This window comes from Phyllobates terribilis, unplaced genomic scaffold, assembly GCF_046119375.1.
Source record: "Phyllobates terribilis strain yellow unplaced genomic scaffold, ASM4611937v1 Scaffold_7__3_contigs__length_470593459, whole genome shotgun sequence".
Lineage (NCBI taxonomy): Eukaryota > Metazoa > Chordata > Amphibia > Anura > Dendrobatidae > Phyllobates > Phyllobates terribilis.
Genome location: NW_027362767.1, coordinates 236,314,462 through 236,335,696, shown reverse-complemented (window position 1 = coordinate 236,335,696; position 21,235 = coordinate 236,314,462). Strand labels below are relative to the sequence as shown.

The following is a 21,235-nucleotide window of genomic DNA, read 5'->3' as shown; positions in this document are numbered from 1 at the left end:
CGTGGCCCTCAAAACTTTCCCTGAATGTGTCTTGTAGTTTCACCTTTGATTAATTAGACAGTGATCAATTACACAATGGTATGTACTTAAAGAAAAAAAACGTTTCGGAGATAAAGGTTCATTAGGTCTTATGTCTTGATTTCTATTTTATGCTCAATTTTCACTTCCCCTAATTAACACAGTGACCCCAATTTCACAAAGTGAAGGGTATTAGCAAATGGACAGACATGGAGAAGATGAGATAGGATTTGGTTGCTAAGAAAGCCCAAGCCATTCCCTTCCTTCTCTCTCTCTCTCTCTTTCATTTAAGCAAGCTCTTATCCTGTCACCCAATGTGTCCAGAAAAGTCATCCTTAACCTGCTCAAGTGACGTAAGCCCACAAGACGGAGTCGTAAAGATTGAATGTGGGAAAGGAAGGGGGGAGTGAAGTTAAAACTCATATGCCAATTAAGAGATAAAAAGTTTAAGGGGGCTTGAGCTGGTCTGTGAGTGTCTAGGCTAATCCATCTCAGCTCGGTATATAACTGGAGAGAGGTCACCCAATCACCCAACTAAGTGACAGAAGGTTTAGTGAGCAAAGGAGGAAAGAACTTAAGGAAATAGAAGGAGAAGAGTAAAAGAACCAAAGCTAGATCAAAGATAAAGGAGAATCTGGTGTGAGAAGGATACATAGGGCATGGCTGTATCATGGAATGAAGCAGTATATGCTGCCCGGAGAAAGCATGATGAGGAAGACTCCACCAGAAGTAGTATCTTTACGTACACAAACAGCAACAACACAAGGGGTGAGTAGTCCATACCATCTATCGGTAATAGTTACGGTATCATTTTTTTTACTCTACTTTTTAATCATTTGTAAAACTTTAGTTGCTATCCAAAACCATAATTATGGACATACCGAAAATTTTGCCACTTATTGAGTGTTGGCTTTTTAGCTGATCATTGTTTACATTGTAGAAGTTTGGTAAGGTAATGTTGAGGTGCATATGAGATTAGCCACATTTATAAAGTTACACAGCTCTGCAAATATGTTGTAATCTTGTAAAATAGACAAGATGTGGAGAAAACTCTCAAAATCGATCAGCACAATCGGTTTTCCAATGGTAAAATTGGATGTACAGTACGTGTTATGGAAAAAGCTTAGTGGATCCATTTTTAGTTATTGAAGAATTGTTCTCCTACTGATTATTTATAGACCAGACAATGAAAATGTCATACTGATATAATAAGCTGTAAGTAAGGACATCAATTACCAAAGCCATATATAAGGTGAAATAATTAGGTTTTTTTTGGTCAAGTTGAGCTATGACTATATATCTGGCTGTCAATTGAGAAAGTTAATTTGTTTTAAAGGGGTTGTCCAGAGATTGTTTATTGATCGGTGGGGATCCGGCTACTAGATTTGTACTTTTATTGCCGTTAAAAAGGAGCGACAGTGTGAATGCTTGACCGCCGCTCAATTCAATCCCTATGGGGCTGTCCAGCGCTGCGCTTGGCTTTTTCAGGAAGTCCCATAGAGAATGAATGGAGTGTTGTTCGCACATGCACACTGCCGCTTCATTCTAACGGGGATAAAAGTGCTCTGTTCTGCCAATCGTTACAGTTCCCCCGCGGTCGGACTCCCACCGATTTATAAATTATTCTGAATATAGGTGATGACTTATCTTTAGTGTACAACTCTTAAAATTCTTAACTGTGACCTACAAGCAGATACCACCATAACAGTTCACACATATCCATGATACTGAAATTACCAGGGGATCACATTGTGGAGTTGAACTCAAAGTCTCGGTTGAAGATGACCTTTAGAGCAAAAGTTCTAACTTTTCTAAAACCTGGTCTGACTGCAGTTCCATAACAAGAACATATACGTAGCTGGACCTCATATGGAACAGTTAGTGATCACAGATTTCCTTTTCTTGAAGGGGTTGTCCCAACTTAGCAAGTCCTCAAGAACAGGGCTCTGAAGTGCCCTTATTGAATGGAGCGATGGCCGCTCCGTCCATTGTCTCTGGGACTGTTGGGCCGCTCCGTCCATTGTCTCTGGGACTGTTGGGCCGCTCCGTCCATTGTCTCTGGGACTGTTGGGCCACTCCGTCCATTGTCTCTGGGACTGCTAGAGATAGCAGAGCTCTGTACTGAATGGTGGTATGCTTGGCTTCAGTTCAGTCCATCTCAATTTTGAAGCTTTGGGTTGAGTTTGTAAATCTTACAGTATATTGTTGATTTTAGAATATATTTTTGTAAAATATATTCAATTTTTGGTGTTGGTCCCATGCCATGTAATAATTAAGATGACTACCCAAAGTTGCATGGAAAAATAGCTTTTTCTAGTTCAAGGGCCACACTATCAGACTTAAATGGTTTGTTCCTATCAGGAGACATTTTCTTTTACTTAAATGCATGTATTTGGGGCTAGAAATCATTTTTGCCATTATGTTTCATTAAAAAGTTTGCACCGTCTGGCTTTTACAGCCCTTTGTATTCTTATATGTTCAACTTTGATGTGGTCTGTGATCACGAATCAGCTGAGAGGAGCAAAAAAAACCATACAGATAAGAGTTAGAAACTTTACCATTGGAGTTTCAGAGTAGGTGTGCGGACAGATTCTCAATAAACTCATTTTGCAGCCAGAAAAGAAGGTAAATGGTGAAAATATTTTAATGATAAACCAATTACTAAAATGTTTTTAAGCCAAAAATACGTGCATATAAGTTATGGAGAAAAAAAAAACAGTACCAAGGACCGCAATAAAGCAGTATTGCTATGTTACATTTTTATGGTATATTGAACGTATATGCCATAAACGTAAGATAGGTGGTAGCTCAACTTTCAGAATGCCTGGCTATTGGGAGAACGAGGGTTGTTCCCCTGTTCACACTGCAGAAATGAAGAAACGATGCATGCTGTATGAACATAGCATGGCAAACTCTCTTCATTTATCTACTGTCTACTGAGGAGCCACGTAGGGGGTCCTTCTGCCGATATATGGGGATCCCAGATCTCACCCTACTCCCACCTGCGCACTGCTACTCTTCTTCCTCTTCTCCCCGACATGTAAAAGATATCAGAGCAGCCACCGGACACAGACAATTATGTCTGTGACCAGATGGTTGGGTGCCATAGAAAATGGTATTATGGGTGGCACGTCACCTGGTCTGTAGGTTGTGCGCCCCCATTCTAGAGGCGTGGTTGTGTAAAATAACATGACCAGGATACATAGTATATAACTGAACTGAAAATTGTCACTGGAAATTTAGTCTAGATAAGCGGTCACTTTCTTGGATGGGTGGCCTTTTGAAGAGATTCTACTTCGTGTGTCGTCAAATCCATGGGCACCTTGGTTCTTAGCTGGTATCTTATTATGAGCGTGCAGTAATCTCCGGAAAAGGTGGAGATGTCCTTGAAGCTGTCAGCCGAGCGGATTACTTTCTGCTCCGTTCGCAGCTGTTGACACAAGAGTCATTAGATTAATAAGTGTCTCATGTCATCAAGTGATGCCACTAATCCCAGTCCAGGAGCCCATGAATAAGTCAAAGTCATAGCTATTGTGTTCTTCACAAATGGTGAACTAACTAGAAGAGATAAATGAACCCGGCTCTGGCTGGAAGATTAACGTAATTTAATAGATTTATTGTAAACTGAACCTAATTTTTGTTTCTTTTTTTTTTAACCATTTCTAGGTCCATTTGAAGGTCCAAATTACCACATTGCACCTCGATGGGTTTATAACATCACAACCCTCTGGATGGTATTTGTAGTAGGAGCTTCTATTTTCACAAATGGTCTGGTCATAGTAGCTACATTAAAATTTAAAAAGCTTCGGCACCCCTTGAACTGGATCCTGGTGAACTTAGCTTTTGCTGATATTGGGGAGACACTTATTGCTAGCACCATTAGTGTCTTCAACCAGATTTTTGGCTACTTCGTCCTTGGCCATCCACTATGCGTTATCGAAGGCTATACTGTTTCAGTTTGTGGTAAGTCATGATCACTACACTAGATGGGCTTTAGCATGTGGAGGTATATGTACTACATGATGCAGGTTGAAATTATGATCGGTCATCCAGAGACATGGGGGTGATAGCATAGGATGGGGTAGCAAGTAAGTCTATATTATTATCTTTCTAGGAGATGCAAGACTAAATTAGGCAAGGCTAAATTAGGACTTATTTTTGGACAAGACCTCCTCGACTTTCCCCCAACCAATGATACTTGGGGGAAAAAGGATCCGGTGTCTTGTATTTCAACATCCAATCTTATTGGATGTTGAGCCACCACCAGAGGCTGAGAATCTATTTCCTTTTCTATATGAGAAGCCTCATTTTTTTTCCAGTTTTCAGTTTCCATGCAGCATCCATGATGGACCATGTTCTCTTTTGAACATACATATACATTTATTTTTTATTTATTCTCTTAATGGCTATATGAATATTGTCTACAGGAATTACCGCTCTCTGGTCCTTAACAGTAATTGCTTGGGAGCGATGGTTTGTGGTCTGCAAACCCTTCGGAAACATTAAGTTTGATGGAAAATTAGCTGCTGGTGGCATCATCTTCTCCTGGGTTTGGGCAGCTGTCTGGTGTGCGCCACCAATATTTGGTTGGAGCAGGTAAGTTCAACAAAATGTCACAGTTTTTGCAATTGCAGATTGATAGACGTTGATGTCCTCATAAGATCCTATCATAACCACCCGTACTGATGAATGCAATACATATGAAAGCCCATGACACAATGAGATATTGCAGCATGGAAACATTGTCTGTTGTCATAGATTACATGTAGTTATAGACTTACCTTGACCATGAAGGACTGGCTTTATAGTCTCATCCGTTTATTCTACCTTCTACCTATAGGTACTGGCCCCATGGCTTGAAGACCTCTTGTGGTCCGGATGTGTTCAGTGGCAATAGTGACCCTGGAGTCCAGTCTTACATGCTGGTGCTCATGATAACCTGTTGCTTTCTTCCCCTGACTCTCATCATCCTCTTTTACATAGCTGTATGGTTGGCCATTCGTAAGGTGAGTGATGATGTGTCAACTAAAACCTTTACAAAACCTGTAGAATACCATGGTCTTGTTGCCTTCATCTTCCACAACACAATAAAACTGATTTTGGTGCACATATCAGTGTAATATATATAAGGAATATCCTGATTCTCACGCTCCATAACTTGCCACCCACTTATTTTGAGTGGGTGGTTCTTCTTTATCACCATTCCTCCAGCACTATATGTGTCTGAACTTCCTCCACTTTCTAAAGTTGATGAGGACAGAATTGCATTTTTATAAGCATTTTATAACTATTTGTATAAATATTTTTAATTTTTCAGGTTGCACAGCAGCAGAAGGAGTCAGAATCCACTCAGAAAGCTGAGCGTGAGGTTTCCAGAATGGTGGTTGTGATGATCATTGCTTATTGCTTTTGCTGGGGACCATATACAATTTTTGCTTGCTTTGCTGCTGCCAATCCAGGCTACAGTTTTCATCCTCTGGCTGCCTCATTGCCTGCATTTTTTGCTAAGAGTGCCACCATTTACAACCCAATTATCTATGTCTTCATGAACAGACAGGTTGGTCGAATGATTTACTGTTTTCCTAGTAAAGCTTGTTAAGGAGAAATAGAATAGTCACTTTACCTTCTGAGCTTTTCATGGGGCTATGTCAAGCATATTCATATTTCGATTAATATTTTTTAGTACTACACTGGGTCAGAAGATAAAATCAGAAGACCACCTATCATTTATTACACTTGCTTATATAGTGTCACCATATTCCACAGCGCTTTACGAACATTATCGGAACTGTCCCCATTGGGACTCACTTTCTAAATTCCCTATCAGTGTGTCTTTGGAGTGTGGGAGGAAACCGGAGAACCCGGAGGAAACCCCCACAAACACGGGGAGAACATACAAACTCGTTGCAGATGTCGTCCTTGGTGGGATTTGAACCCAGGACTCCAGTGCTAACCACTGAGCCACCGTGCTGCCCATTGATTAGCAGGTGTAAAACATTGAGTTTTCAGTCTTTGGAATATGTTTTCCTCCAAGATCTCCAAGATTAAATTTGCTATATCTGACAGATTAGGGGCAGTGTTATCTAAGTGTCCAAGGAAAGTATTTGTAATCACTAGTGGTGAAAAATGTTATTTAAATTTGCAGTAAAAGTTGAAGTAAGTGTTTACCAGTAGCTACCATCCATGATAGTCAATAGAGACACAATTCCTAGGCTTCATGCATATATTATTATGGATCGTTGCTGTACGGATCTATATTTCCTACTCCTGATTTGGTAAGAGTCTGCAATGAAATGAAATGAAATGATGGCATCCTCCATTACAAGTGACGCGCCCCTGGGCCTTCTGTGTCGTGCGGCATCGCGTGCACGGGGGCTTACCCGGAGCCGGATCAGATGGGGGTAGTAGTCTCGTGGCGGTGACCCGGTCCGTGCCCAGGGAGTCAAACTAAGTGGCGAGTCTATTAGCAGTAGATGTTGGATGACTACGCCACCCGTTGAATGCAGCTTTGGAGCTGCCGCTGCAGGGCAGACCGCTGAGGCCGGTGGAAGGATGGTGCAGCGGGGATGGTATAACCCCCAACGGGAGGGGTATGGCCTCAGGGCAGCCGAAGTGGATGATGGGGGTAGCAGGAACCACTCAGAGACGATGCGTGTAGTTCAGGGTCTTTACTGGTGACAAAGATAGACCCTCCCGGAGTACTTGCTAGCGATCGGGGCCTGGTCAGTCCTTGAGCAGATGGGATCTCCCCTGGCCAGGCGGAGTTGTAGGCCTTCCCAGCTAACTGTACTCTTCTGGCTACCTTGCTAGAGGCGGGTAAAAGTAGCCCACGTCCCTGAGTGTACCGTGTGGTGCTCACCCGTATGGCCGGTGACTCGGGGCCTTCTAATGGCTTCCGCTCCACGATGGCGGTGCTGGTCCCACGCGTGTGACCGTGCCTTCGGGTTTCTGGGCCAGAGGACCTGCAATCCCCTGCCGGTCGGTTTCTGCTGCTGGGTAAGGATTAGTCCCCACAGCCTCGGACTCCGGGTCCGGTGATAACTTCTCAGTCAGGGCGAGCTCTGCAGCTGCCAGCCCCTGACTCCTTGTAGCACTGCTCCCACAGAGCTCCTGTTGTTTCTTCCCATAGCTGCTTCTCTTCTCTGTCTCTACTTCTGGCATGGCCCAGGAGCTGGGCCCAGCCGGAGCCACAGCTCCCTGTCAGCCCTCCTGGCTGCACTCTCCCTCTGAACTCTCCAACCCTGCCTCAGCCCCAGGTTTATATAGGGGAAGTTCTTCCCCTCCCAGGACTGGGCAGGAGGTGTGGCATGCATAGGATCCCTGACCAAGAGACCTCCCACCTGCTCTCAGACATAACATTGCTGTTACTGTGGAAACCAGACCCCTGGGGTGCCACACAAGCATTTTACAAGATAGAAGTGTCTCCGTTAGAAACCTCTCTTCTAGGCAGTAATAAAGTGTCACCATATGACAGCACATGGAGTACCTACACGTGTATCGGCACATAACACAGACTCTTAGTAAGTCATTGTGCTCCCGTACTGGATCTATGAAGTCTTTTAGTGTTTATGTTTTTATTTTACAGTTCCGGAACGCTATCTACCAACTATTTGGCAAGAAGGTTGATGATGGCTCAGAAGTGTCCAGCACATCCCGAACAGAAGTCTCCTCGGTCTCCAACTCTTCTGTGTCACCTGCATAAACATCGGGGAACCCGTCTTCCGAGCTTCTTCCTATGGTCTGCACATATTGTAAATATTCATTTGCAGGAGCCGCTGTGACTTTTTGTCTCCAGTTTTTCGCATGCATTGCTTGCCCGTTTTCACTGTATATTGGTTGGCACACTATTATCTTGAAATCTTGTAACTAGCCTGAAAGTTACCTATTAAAAAAAATATGCAATGAAATATTTTGCAGACAGCAGGACTGTCCATATAACGCACATTCTTGGATATTCAGTGGGGTCTCCTAGTTAGAACTACTGTTTCACGAATGAACTCTGTTGTCTGCGAATGTGCAACTTCTCTAAGGACAAGGTGAATTCAGTGATGGGTGAGGTGGATACAGGGGGCAACGTATTTGACAGTAAGTTTGGCCGATAATGTGGCAGGTTGACTTTGGGATTTTTTGTAGGCTTTATCAAAAGTTAAGGTAAATGAGGTTTTCTACCAGTTCTTCACAACTAAGTCCTGGTAATGGAAAACCTGCAGCAAGGTAGGTTATGATGATCTTGGTCTCCTCTTGGAATAAGCATCTTGAAGAGGTTGTGGTCTATAGTTGGCCAACTGTTTAAGATAGTCAAAGCGAGAAACCTCCCCTGACTCATCCATGTGAGATTTCTGCTAATAAAAGAGCAGGAAAAATAGGACTGGGCATAATGGCTTTCAACCTGTCTGGTCCATGGGCGGACATATCATTGGTACAACCTATGCAACCGCACAGGTGCCCAAGAGCTAAAGGGGTCCACTTTCATCTCCAAAACAGCAACGATTGGTCTACAAAGAGCCCATATACTGTTCTTGCCCTTTTCTGCCTGTGTCCGCCATTGGTCTGATCCATATTTACCCTAATAGCAGACACTGGATAAAGTCTGCTGTTGACTATAGACCTAATATTGTAGGGGATCCTACTGAAATCGGTGGAATTTGCTAACAAAAGTCTCCAGTCTAAACAGAGAAGAGTGTAATGAGAACAATGTATGATGGTTTTCCTAATTCGAGGGTGCAAAACTTGCAGTCCGAGGGCCACATTGGGGGCCGGCAATGCTGCTCTGTGCTGCCCTGGTGCCCTGGTCACAGACATTGTTGCCCATGTCTGATGACTGCTCACATGTATATTCTATATTACAGAGAACAGGAGCAAGTACAGGTATTTATTATTTTACTTGCTCATATAGCGCCAACATATTCCGCAGCGCTTTGCAGACATTGTCAACACTGTCCCCATTGGGGCTCATAATCTAAATTCACCATCAGTATATGTTTGGAGTAATCACTGAGGTTGCACTGTATAGCCATCTCCAATATCAACAGAATGGGGATATTTCGATCCCTGTGTGGAGCGAATTAGGTGGCGAAACGGCCGAGGCTATCCTCATTGGGAATAGTGAAACATTCTGCAGTTTAGCAACTCACAACTACAATGGAGAAGGTAACATGCATGTATGGTCTCTGAATGGGGGGAGAAGAAGACCCCTAGTCACCTCAAAGATTGGAATCCTGGATGTGGAATTGACACCTATCAGACAATTATAGCACATACTTTCTATATTCCATAAATATTCCATACTGGTTCAAACTGACAATGTGGCTCTTGCTTTTTGCAGCCATGTTCTAATCCAAGGACCTCAAGAAGATAAGATCTGGGACTCAGAAACTGTAGTTTCACTGATTTTTAAGTTGGGCGCTTTGCAATGCAATATTTCAGTTTGATGGGTCAAGAATCAGAACTTGTATGTGGAATTATCCCAAAATTCTGATGACATCATAGGATAGATGTATTCATAAATGATGTAATATATTCTCTAGAACATCATGTTGGGTCATGTGTTATGCATTTATAATCATTGTGGTTAATATTCAGAATGAATAATAAAATCAAGGTGAAGAGTATCTCCTATACTTCCTTGGTAGACACGATAGAAAAATAAATTGCGATTGTAAAGATTCAATTAATTAAGGTTTTCTCCAATTAATCATCTTTTTCAAGTAGTGTGACGTCCATGCAGGTGCCTAATAACAGGACTACCCCTGGGTAGATGACTATGCTGGATCCCTACTTTCTGATGAAGACCAGCTGTGTCACTCCTATTCTGCTTTCTTTATCATATCCTCCTCCTATGGCTTTTTAGAGGCTGAATTGTAACCCAAAAGCAATGAGATGGATGCGACCATAAACTGATCAATGGGAATTCTAAATAAAAGGGTGTTCAATTTTCCATTCAGAGCGCCACATCTGTTCAGAGGCTATTAATGGTATTGCAGCCTATCCACATTCAAGTGAAAGGAGGCTAAACTGCAATACCAGACACTGCCCCTAGACAAATGTGGCGCTATTTCTTACAGCACAGCAGATCCTTTTTCCTAGCCTTGGACAATAAAAAAATCTCATTGCGACAATAATTTTTGGTCCAATGAAATGTTGGTGTGCAGGACGCACCAGGAAAACCACAAAATGTCCGATAATGAATTATACCTTTTGATGTTGGAATTTATCCTGCAAATAGATCTGATATTCTTCATCAATTTTGTTTGTGGATTGATTTATTCCAACGTGTCCTGTGTTTCTCTGGTTTTCTGTCCTCATCTCCTGTTTTGTTTCTTTTATGTTTTTAACATAAAAAAATAAACCAAATTTTAATTTATCTTTAAAAAAAAAGGAATTTATCTCAAAATAAATTAGCTGTAATTTTTTTTTGGGAAAATTCAATTAGTTTTAAGTGTTTAACACGGAGCCAAAACATTCCCTGGACAGAAGCCCCCTGGCATCTCCACAACTGCAATATTAATACCCTCTATAGTCAGTAGCTCTTTCCATATACTCATTTGTCAAGTCAACTATTGGGTCATCAGTTTGCTAACAGTTATCAATCTTTTCAACGCCCCTATTTTACTTCTTCCCATTGTTTCTCATAGGTGATACCCGAAACTTTGATTAATACACAAAAAATACCCCAAAATCTACATTGTAAATTAAGATTTTAGTTTCCTTTTAACTAATGTAAGCTTGGATTTGTGTAATCTATGGCTCAGAACCCTGCAGACATTGCCAATATTCTATTAATTGGATTGATGCAGTAGATTTCCACCCAACTTTACCACCCAAATGGTTTCCACATGTCATTAGACTGTTATTCAATTCATAAAATTACTGAAAATTTACACAATTTTAGAGATGAGCAAATCGATTTGATGCGAATCGAATTCATGTTGAATGCTTTATAAAATTTGATTTGCCAAAAAAATGCCTGCCACTATTTTCACGTTGAAAAAAATCACAGTCATAAAATGTTTACATGATCTCAGGATCGACTACACAGGTTTCCCGATATTGCATATTATGAAGCCAATCAGGAGGGACTATCATAGCCTGTATAAAAGTCAAGGCAGAAAATGCAGCAGCCATTTTAGGGTGATTTTGATAGTGAGAGGACATCAGAGCGCACAGCTCAGCAATAGAGATAGAGAGAAATCCCTAAAACATTGTACCAATACTCCAGACAACAATATGTTGTACACCTGCAGCAGTGAAGAAGATTAGTGTAGTATAAAGTGTAATACAGAGAATTAGATGATAGAGGAAAGAGAGATAAGAGGGCTGCCAGCAACAATGTCAGACTCGGTGTGATTGTTCAATGACACAGTGTTTTTTATCATCTATCCAGCCACATTTGAATTCCAAGTACACATTTTGTTTTTAATTCTTAATGTTCTAGAAAGCAGAAGCAAGACAGCGCAATATTTTTTACCGAAAAAAAATCTGAAATCAGTGTCAGTCACAAATGACTGTACTGAGTTATTTCATTTCTTGTGCAATCCTTTTTATGAAGGAGGAATATTCGTTGTTGTTTTTTTCAAATGCAAAAGAAAATTCCCCAAAATCCAGACATATAATCGTGACTGTCTACCTTACAAAATGTGCGTGTCGCAAATAATTTTATTTTACACATCTGTTGTACTTGTCACATTTTACATCTGTGCAAGCTATATCAATACAGCACCATATTGTAGTTCCTGGCTTTTTGGATGTGTTTCTACATTTATTATTACATCATTTTTGGGAAAGTGGTTACATTTTGTTAATTAAAAAAAGAAAAAGAAAAAAAGCAATTAAAAATGTAGACTATTTACTATCCATATCTGTTTTTGCAAACCTGTTTTGCTAGATCAATTTGACAACCATACACGTCACACTTATACTGCAGTCTATTGGCATATTTTACTTTCTGTGGGTTTACCTACCTACCTAACATTTATTGCTATGTCATTTTTGACAAAACTTGAATAATTAGAGTTAAAAACATTGCCAAAAGTTAGAACCAATCCACAAGAAAAAGATCCCAGCACCGCTCATCCACTAACTTTGCCTTGCGGTTAGTATTTTACATCGAAACATTCAACTAAATCCCTTCATTAGTGCTCAGCAAAAGTTAGACAGTCATCGAAAGTAGCTTCATACCTGAAGTGGGAAAGCATAATGGACAAGGTGAAATGGCCGTATGCCATGTGCAGTTCGTCTGCACTCCCTGTTCTATCTATGTGCCTTAAATAAAAGAAGAGGTATATACCTGCATTTGGTGAGTGCTGCAATTGAATTTTCCTTGCTCTAACTTAAGTTATTGTCAAAAGTTAATTATAGTGTTGTACAAAATGTATGGTAAAAGAAAAAGTGGCAATGGCAAGGAACGAGGTAGTGTAAAAGGGAATAAAAAAACCTACCATGGCTAAGAATGTGCGAGTCGCTAGCAGCAGAAGCACCACTACCACCACTGAAATCAGCCATCTTTGCACTATTACTACCAAACGCAGGTCAAAATTAACCTCCTTTGCCTCTGGTAAGCAAATTGGTGGGGAGGAAGTGGAGGGTGTTATGGAATAAATGGCATATCACATTTCTCAATTATAGCAGGATATTACCTCTGTAAGCGACACCATCAGTTTGAATCAGTGATCTGCACAGACCGGTCTTCTTGATCATAAATGACCAAAAGAGATAATTTTTAGACCATTTTTTATTTTAAAAAAAAAGCAACATGAAAAGTGTGTCGGTGTACTATGTTAATAAGTGGGCTGGTGGTTACTACCGGGTTAAGATCTATTTCTATTGTATGGTCACTTTCACATTTCCAAGGCTGTGTTTCTGTCAAAGAGATTGAAAGGGTTTGGATACAGTCCTTGGATACCTCAGTGTTTTACACATGTCTTTTCAGCGCAAATTGGGTTTTTGAAGTATTTTGATTCAAGGCAAATCAATTTGTGGCAAATCAAAATTCATCAAATCTGGCAAATTCGGATTTAAAAAGATTTGATCATCACTACAGAATTGAGGAAAATTATGAAAAGGTGATTTTATAACATGGATCTATAATGTAGCTAGTTGTAGCTAGCAGGATTCTGCCGGGGGAAGGCGCCTCGGGGACACTATCGAGCTACTCACCCCAATTGAAAACGCTAAAGTGTTAGGTTGTAAGTGGGGCCGGAATCAAAATTGCCGCTGTCTATGCATCTGATGGGGGGATATCAATTCAGGAACAATCTAAAGCACATTGGCTTCTGGGAGACAATGGAGGCTCTGTTTAGCTTTCAAAAAAAAATTCACAGGCTTCTTCTAATGCAGACATAAAATCACAATAATTAATGACCATATTAAAAAGATGAATGGCATGAGAAACTAGCCGAGACCTCTGAAGGCTTGCTTCTGTATAAGACATTGAAGAACAAGGTGTAGAGAAACAAGATCTGCTAATGAGAAGCAACCTATCAATTATTCAGGTCATCCTGCCATTGGTGCTGTACTTTATCCTACTATTTATATGGGTGGATAGTAATTCTATAATATTTATAATCTTTCTTTGAGTTAATTTACTCAAGTATCAATTCAGGCATCAAATTAATAACACTTAGTAGTTACATTTTTCCCAATTGAACCAAATAAAAATAAAGTCATCAGTAAATATATGGAAACTGTCCAAGACAGAGAAAAATCCTACAAACTTATCAGATTTATGGCATCCCATATTGTGACCCCTGCTGGTGGGTTGGGTAAGTCACAATGTAAGAGAATGCAATGATTAGATGACATGACATCACTGTGTCCATAGTACCACTGAGTCTATACAAAAAATGGAATGAAGGGAAATTTTTTCAATAAGTCTGACCTACAGTACAGACCAAAAGTTTGGACACACCTTCTCATTTAAAGATTTTTTTGTATTTTCATGACTATGAAAATTGTACATTCACACTGAAGGCATCAAAACTATGAATTAACACATGTGGAATTATATACTTAACAAAAAAGTGTGAAACAACTGAAAATATGTCTTATATTCTAGGTTCTTCAAAGTAGCCACCTTTTGCTTTGATGACTGCTTTGCACACTCTTGGCATTCTCTTGATGAGCTTCAAGAGGTAGTCACCGGAAATGGTCTTCCAACAATCTTGAAGGAGTTCCCAGAGATGCTTAGCACTTGTTGGCCCTTTTGCCTTCACTCTGCGGTCCAGCTCACCCCAAACCATCTCGATTGGGTTCAGGTCTGGTGACTGTGAAGGCCAGGTCATCTGGCGTAGCACCCCATCACTCCCCATCTTGGTCAAATAGCCCTTACACAGCCTGGAGGTGTGTTTGGGGTCATTGTCCTGTTGAAAAATAAATGATGGTCCAACTAAACGCAAACTGGATAGAAAGCAAGCCGCTGCAAGATGCTGTGGTAGCCATGCTGGTTCAGTATGCCTTCAATTTTGAATAAATTCCCAACAGTGTCACCAGCAAAGCACCCCCACACCATCACACCTCCTCCTCCATGCTTCACGGTGGGAACCAGGCATGTAGAGTCCATCCGTTCACCTTTTCTGCGTCGCACAAAGACACGGTGGTTGGAACCAAAGATCTCAAATTTGGACTCATCTGACCAAAGCACAGATTTCCCGTGGTCTAATGTCCATTCCTTGTGTTCTTTAGCCCAAACAAGTCTCTTCTGCTTGTTGCCTGTCCTTAGCAGTGGTTTCCTAGCAGCTATTTTACCATGAAGGCCTGCTGCACAAAGTCTCCTCTTAACAGTTGTTGTAGAGATGTGTCTGCTGCTAGAACTCTGTGTGGCATTGACCTGGTCTCTAATCTGAGCTGCTGTTAACCTGCGATTTCTGAGGCTGGTGACTCGGATAAACTTATCCTCAGAAGCAGAGGTGACTCTTGGTCTTCCTTTTCTGGGGCGGTCCTCATGTGAGCCAGTTTCTTTGTAGCGCTTGATGGTTTTTGCAACTGCACTTGGGGACACTTTCAAAGTTTTCCCAATTTTTCACACTGACTGACCTTCATTTCTTAAAATAATGATGGCCACTCGTTTTTCTTTACTTATCTGCTTTTTTCTTGCCATAATACAAATTCTAAGGCTATGTGCCCACGATGCAGAAATGAAGCAGAAAATTTCTGCAGCATTTCTGCATCTCCCTGGCATAAAAAACGCATGCAGATTGTGCATGCGTTTTTCCTGCAGAATACATGCGGAATACATGCGGATTCACATGCGTATCCACATGCCTTTCTGCATGCAGATTGACAAGCGCTTTCCAGGCGATAGCATCACTTGTAAAGTGCTTGACAACTAGGTCACACTATATAAATCCATGCAAACGGCATGGATTTATATAGTGTGACCGTAAAAATAAAAAAATAAAGCTATACTCGCCCCCGATGTCCCGGCGTGTGCTGCAGCGCTGCTTCCTGGCTGGTTCCTGGCTGCCGGCATATCGCGAGACAGAGCGGTGAAGGGCCTGCGGTCACATGACTGTGACGTCACTGAAGGTCCTTCAGCGCTGCCGGCATGCAGAGAGAGCCTTCGGAAAGGTGAGTATAAACTTTATTTTTTATTTTATTCTTTTTTTACAGGTACAATGGTACCCAGGTCTGGATGAGAGTCTCCTCTCCTCCAGAACTGGGTACAATCCGCACATAGAGACGCATAAAATCCGCTTGCACAAATGTACAGATGCGGATTCTATGCGTCTCAATGCAAGTCAATGGCGGCCATTCCGCTGCGCTTCCGCAAAATTAATGAACATGCTGCGGATTTTTGTACGCAGCATAAACGCTGCGGAAAAATCCGCAACATGTGCATAGAACATGCGGAATCCCCTTGGGGACCATGGGGTGCGGATTACCTAGCGTTTTACAAACGTTTACGCTGCGGAAATTCCGCAGCATAAACGCTTGAAAAACGCTACGTGGGCACCCAGCCTAACAGTCTATTCAATAGGACTATCAGCTGTGTATCCACCAGACTTCTGCACAACACAACTGATGGTCCCAACCCCATTTATAAGGCAAGAAATCCCACTTATTAAACCTGACAGGGCACACCTGTGAAGTGAAAACCATTTCCGGTGACTACCTCTTGAAGCTCATCAAGAGAATGCCAAGAGTGTGCAAAGCAGTCATCAAAGCAAAAGGTGGCTGCTTTGAAGAACCTAGAATATAAGACATATTTTCAGTTGTTTCACACTTTTTTGTTAAGTATATAATTCCACGTGTGTTAATTCATAGTTTTGATGCCTTCAGTGTGAATGTACAATTCTCATAGTCATGAAAATACAGAAAAATCTTTAAATGAGAAGGTGTGTCCAAACTTTTGGTCTGTACTGTATATGGGGGATGTGCCTAGATTGTGAACAATCCCCATTAAGTCTTTGTTTAAGAAACAGGTATTTTTTGTAGAGTTTAATATTCTAGGCTGGCTGGCAGCAGAAATACAGTACATATAGTGCTGGCAGAATCATGATACTTAGGCCACGGCCCCACTATCTGTATTTGGTCAGTATTCGGTCAGTATTTTTTCTCAGGAGTGGGAGCCAAAACCAGGTGAGGAACAATCAGAGAAAAGGTATAATAGAAACAAGTCACCAATTCTGCATTTATCACCCACTTGTCACGCTGTCTCTGTATACTGGAGGTAGGGGGCCTAAGCTGACCCTAAGCTGGGGCCCTGACTAATCCCTCAACCTGGAGGTACTGTTAAAGGTACAGAGGTCCAGGCCGCCAGCGTAACCCCTACCTCCTGAGGATCCCTGCACCTAAGTAATCTAGTCCTGAGAAGGACCCCGATCACAACAAAAGGGGACAAGTAATAATATGCCCACACACAGTACTTAGACGAACGAGACAGTACAAGGGAAAAACCAAAACCACCTTGCATACAAAAACTACACAACTACAACAGAGGGAACACCAACGGGAAAGGAGATAAATGATAAAGCGAGGAAGGGAAAAAACTCTCCGAATACACTTATCTCTGAAACTCCAAATACCACGATCCGCTCTGTTAGTCTGCATGAAATGCTTTCACCGACACTTCCCTAACAGACCAGCAGGCATTTGAAGGAGTCTCACTACAGCAGCATTGATTGCAGCTGGGCGAGGCTGGACCTCGTCTAGCACAGAGAGAGAATTAACTCCCTCACTGCCGAAAAATACAAAGCACCAAAAAGTCAGCTGCGAGAAGTCAGGCTGTGTAATCGTGACGATCTTCGTGGCGACACACCCGTGACAGTACCCCCCCTTCTACGAGGGGCCTCCGGACCCTCAGGGCCAGGTTTATCCGGGTGAGTCGTGTGGAAGGCCCGAACTAATCGGTCTGCGTTGATATCCGACGCAGGAACCCACATCCTCTCCTCAGGACCATACCCTTTCCAATGAACCAGGTACTGAAGGGACCGGCGATTAAAGCGTGAATCGATGACCCTCGATACCTGGAACTCCAAGTTACCCTTGACCACCACTGGAGGGGGAGGTAAAGGTGACGGTACCACCGGCGCCACATACCTCTTAAGCAACGATCTGTGGAACACGTTGTGAATTTTAAACGTAGGGGGGAGGTCAAGACGGAATGCCACCGGATTAATAATAGAACTGATTCTGTACGGCCCGATGAACCTGGGACCCAGTTTCCAGGAGGGAACCTTAAGTTTTATATTCCTGGTAGACAACCATACCCGATCGTTCACACTTAGGTCCGGACCAGACACTCTCCTCCTATCAGCCATACGTTTGTATCGGTTCCCCATAGTATTCAGATTCTTCAGCACCCCTCTCCATACTGAAGCGAGTGATGAGGAAAATCGTTCCTCCTCAGGAACCCCCGAAGAGCCCCCCCTACTGAAAGTACAAAACTGGGGGTGAAAACCATATGCCCCAAAAAACGGGGACTTACCAGTGGACTCGCTCCGCCTATTATTAAGAGCAAACTCTGCCAGAGGTAAGAAAGAAGCCCAGTCCTCCTGGTTCTCTGACACAAAACACCGGAGATATGTCTCCAAGCTCTGGTTCATACGTTCCGTCTGACCATTGGTCTGAGGATGAAAAGCCGATGAGAACGACAAATGCATACCCCGCCGTGCACAAAACGCCTTCCAGAACTTGGACACAAACTGAGACCCCCGATCAGACACCACCTCGGAGGGTACCCCGTGAAGCCTCACAATCTCCCCAATGAACACCTGCGCAAGAGTTTTAGCATTAGGGAGAGCCGGAAGAGCGATAAAATGTGCCATCTTGCTGAACCTGTCCACTACAACGAGTATGACCGTTTTACCCGAAGACGGAGGGAGGTCTGTAATAAAGTCCATAGACAGATGAGTCCAAGTACGCTCCGGGATCTTCAAAGGTAAGAGGGCCCCAGACGGACGGGTATGTGAGGTCTTAGAGCGCGCACAAACCCCACAGGACGCGACAAAAGTTACCACCTCCTTATGTAAGTTAGGCCACCAAAACCGACGCGAGAGGAGATCCACAGTTGCTCTACTCCCCGGGTGTCCTGCAAAAACTGAGTTATGGTGTGCCTCGATCACCTTTTGTCGCAACTGATCTGGAACAAACAGTCTCCCCGGAGGTCCAACAGGGGCGTCCCCCTGAGCCTCCAATACCTCCTCCTCCAGCTCAGAGCATACTGCCGAAACCACCACCCCCTCCTGAAGGATAGGAATCGGGTCGTCCGTATTCCCGGCCCCAGGGAAACTACGAGATAAGGCATCCGCCTTTACATTTTTTGACCCAGGACGATATGTAACGACAAAATTAAACCTGGTAAAAAACAATGACCACCTAGCTTGTCTGGGATTCAGACGTTTCGCGGACTCCAGATATAGTAGGTTCTTGTGATCGGTGATGACGGTGACCGGATGGACTGCCCCCTCCAAAAAATGGCGCCACTCCTCAAAAGCTAACTTAATGGCCAAGAGTTCCCTATTGCCGACATCGTAATTCCTCTCAGCGGACGACAATTTTTAAGAGAAAAAGGCGCACGGATGCCACTTACCAGGGGACGATCCTTGTGACAATACTGCTCCCACCCCTACCTCGGAAGCGTCTACCTCTACAATGAATGGCTGTGACGCATCCGGTTGAATGAGTATGGGTGCCGAGGCAAAACATTTTTTCAAGGAGGAGAATGCTTGACAAGCCTTGTCAGACCACCTAGAAAAATCCGTCCCCTTTTTAGTCATGTCTGTGAGAGGCTTAACCATGGACGAGAAATTACGAATGAACTTCCGGTAATAATTAGCAAACCCCAGGAAACGTTGTAGTGCCTTAAGATTCTCTGGCCGATCCCACTCAAGAACTGCCCGCACTTTCCCAGGGTCCATACGAAAACCGGACGCTGAAACCAGGAAGCCTAAAAACTGGAGTTCCTGTACGGCGAACACACACTTTTCCCATTTGGCATACAGTTTATTATCCCGCAAGATCTGTAACACCTGCCTAACGTGCTCCTGATGAGACACCAGATCCGGCGAGTAAATTAAGATATCATCCAGATATATGACAACAAACTGTCCCACCAGGCGGCGAAAAATGTCATTAACAAAGTGTTGGACCACCGCCAGGGCATTAGTCAGACCGAATGGCATGACAAGGTTCTCATAATGCCCCTCCGGAGTGTTAAACGCCGTCTTCCACTCATCCCCCTCCTTCATCCTAATCAGATTGTACGCCCCCCTGAGATCCAACTTAGAGAACCATTTGGCGCCCACGATCTGATTAAAGAGATCGGGAATAAGTGGGAGCGGATACGGATCTCGGACCGTAATCCGATTAAGTTCACGGAAATCCAGGCAAGGGCGTAGGCCTCCATCTTTCTTCTTAACAAAGAAGAACCCTGCAGCCACCGGTGAAGATGAAGGTCTAATATGCCCCTTAGCCAGACTTTCTGAAATATAATCCTTCATGGCCTGCCTCTCAGGACCAGAAAGGTTATACAACCTAGCTTTAGGTAACTTGGCCTCAGGGAGCAGTTTTACAGAACAGTCATACTCGCGATGAGGAGGTAGTTCCTGACACCCTTTCTCCGAGAATACATCCTCAAAGTCCGCCAGAAATGGAGGTAAGACCCAAGGAGTAACCGCACCGATGACCGTGTTCATGCAGTTTTTAGTACAGAATTTACTCCATTGGCTTATCTCTCTGGTTTGCCAATTAATAACCGGGTTATGCTTAGTTAGCCAAGGAAGGCCCAACACTATAGGAGTGGGAAGACCCTCCAACACGTAGCAAGACAACAGTTCTTTATGTATCGCCCCCACTTGAAGTTTTACGTCATGCACAGCTTGCAAAAAACTTCCCTGACCGAGAGGCCTGGCATCGATCGAGAATATGGGGATGGGTTTAGCCAACTCACTCAATCGCATACCTTGAACCCGGGCAAACCGAGCATCAACCAGATTAGCCCCGGCCCCACTATCCAGAAGAACAGATATCCTCTCAGTTCTCGTACCCACCACCACCTCCGCCGGTACGAGAAACTGAGACGAACCTAGGGACGAAATACCTACTCCCAGATTGCCGTCCACCACACAACCTGGGATCAACAGTTTTCCGACGACTCTTCACTCTGCAAGGGACGGGATGGACACCCCCCAATAAAATGTCCATTTCTCCCGCAGAAGAAACACCTTCCTGTCTTATGGCGCACCACCGGTCCCCTCCCCCGAAATGATGTCCCTCCTAATTGCATAGGCTCCTCTGGACTGACCAGGGGAACCACCATATGAGGGGACCTTGTAGGAGGTGGAGTCATCACAGGGGGTAGAGTTATCCCGCACCTCTCCCGAAGCCGTCTGTCAACGCGAATAGCAAGGGCCATAGCGGCTTCCAGTGACGCGGGAGAGTCATACTGTGCCAACACATCCTGTAATTTGTCGGATAAACCTTGACAAAACTGGCTCCTAAGAGCCGGGTCATTCCACTGGGTGTCCGTGGCCCACCTACGGAACTCCGAACAGAATTCCTCCGCCGGACGATCTCCCTGCTGGATCCTACGTAACTTAGACTCAGCAAGGGAGATCCGATCTGGGTCATCATATATGAGTCCCAGAGCAGCGAAAAACCTATCCACTGACTGGAGAGCCGGGGAGCCCGGGGGAAGAGAGAACGCCCAAGATTGTGGGTCCCCTTGTAGGAGCGAGATGACAATTCCCACCCTTTGTTCTTCACTCCCCGATGACCGAGG

The 21,235-nt window shown here is 43.4% G+C and overlaps 1 protein-coding gene across 1 annotated transcript; it reads left to right on the top strand.

Moving 5' to 3' along the window:
• Positions 1 to 557: 557 nt before the first annotated feature.
• On the top strand, positions 558 to 7,720 carry LOC141153096 (red-sensitive opsin). The gene is made up of 6 exons (XM_073637773.1): positions 558 to 786; positions 3,685 to 3,981; positions 4,446 to 4,614; positions 4,859 to 5,024; positions 5,336 to 5,575; positions 7,604 to 7,720. Exons 1-6 carry the CDS (start codon positions 678 to 680, stop codon positions 7,718 to 7,720), a joined length of 1,098 nt encoding a protein of 365 aa, XP_073493874.1. The 5' UTR covers positions 558 to 677.
• The last annotated feature ends 13,515 nt before the right edge of the window (positions 7,721 to 21,235 follow it).

Bases quoted from the DNA above. Each gene is read 5' to 3' on its own strand.
- LOC141153096 (XM_073637773.1), top strand. From the start codon at position 678: ATGGCTGTATCATGGAATGAAGCAGTATATGCTGCCCGGAGAAAGCAT. The intron at 787-3,684 runs GTGAGTAGTCCA...AACCATTTCTAG, and splicing joins AAACAGCAACAACACAAGGG to GTCCATTTGAAGGTCCAAAT. The intron at 5,025-5,335 runs GTGAGTGATGAT...TTAATTTTTCAG, and splicing joins TATGGTTGGCCATTCGTAAG to GTTGCACAGCAGCAGAAGGA.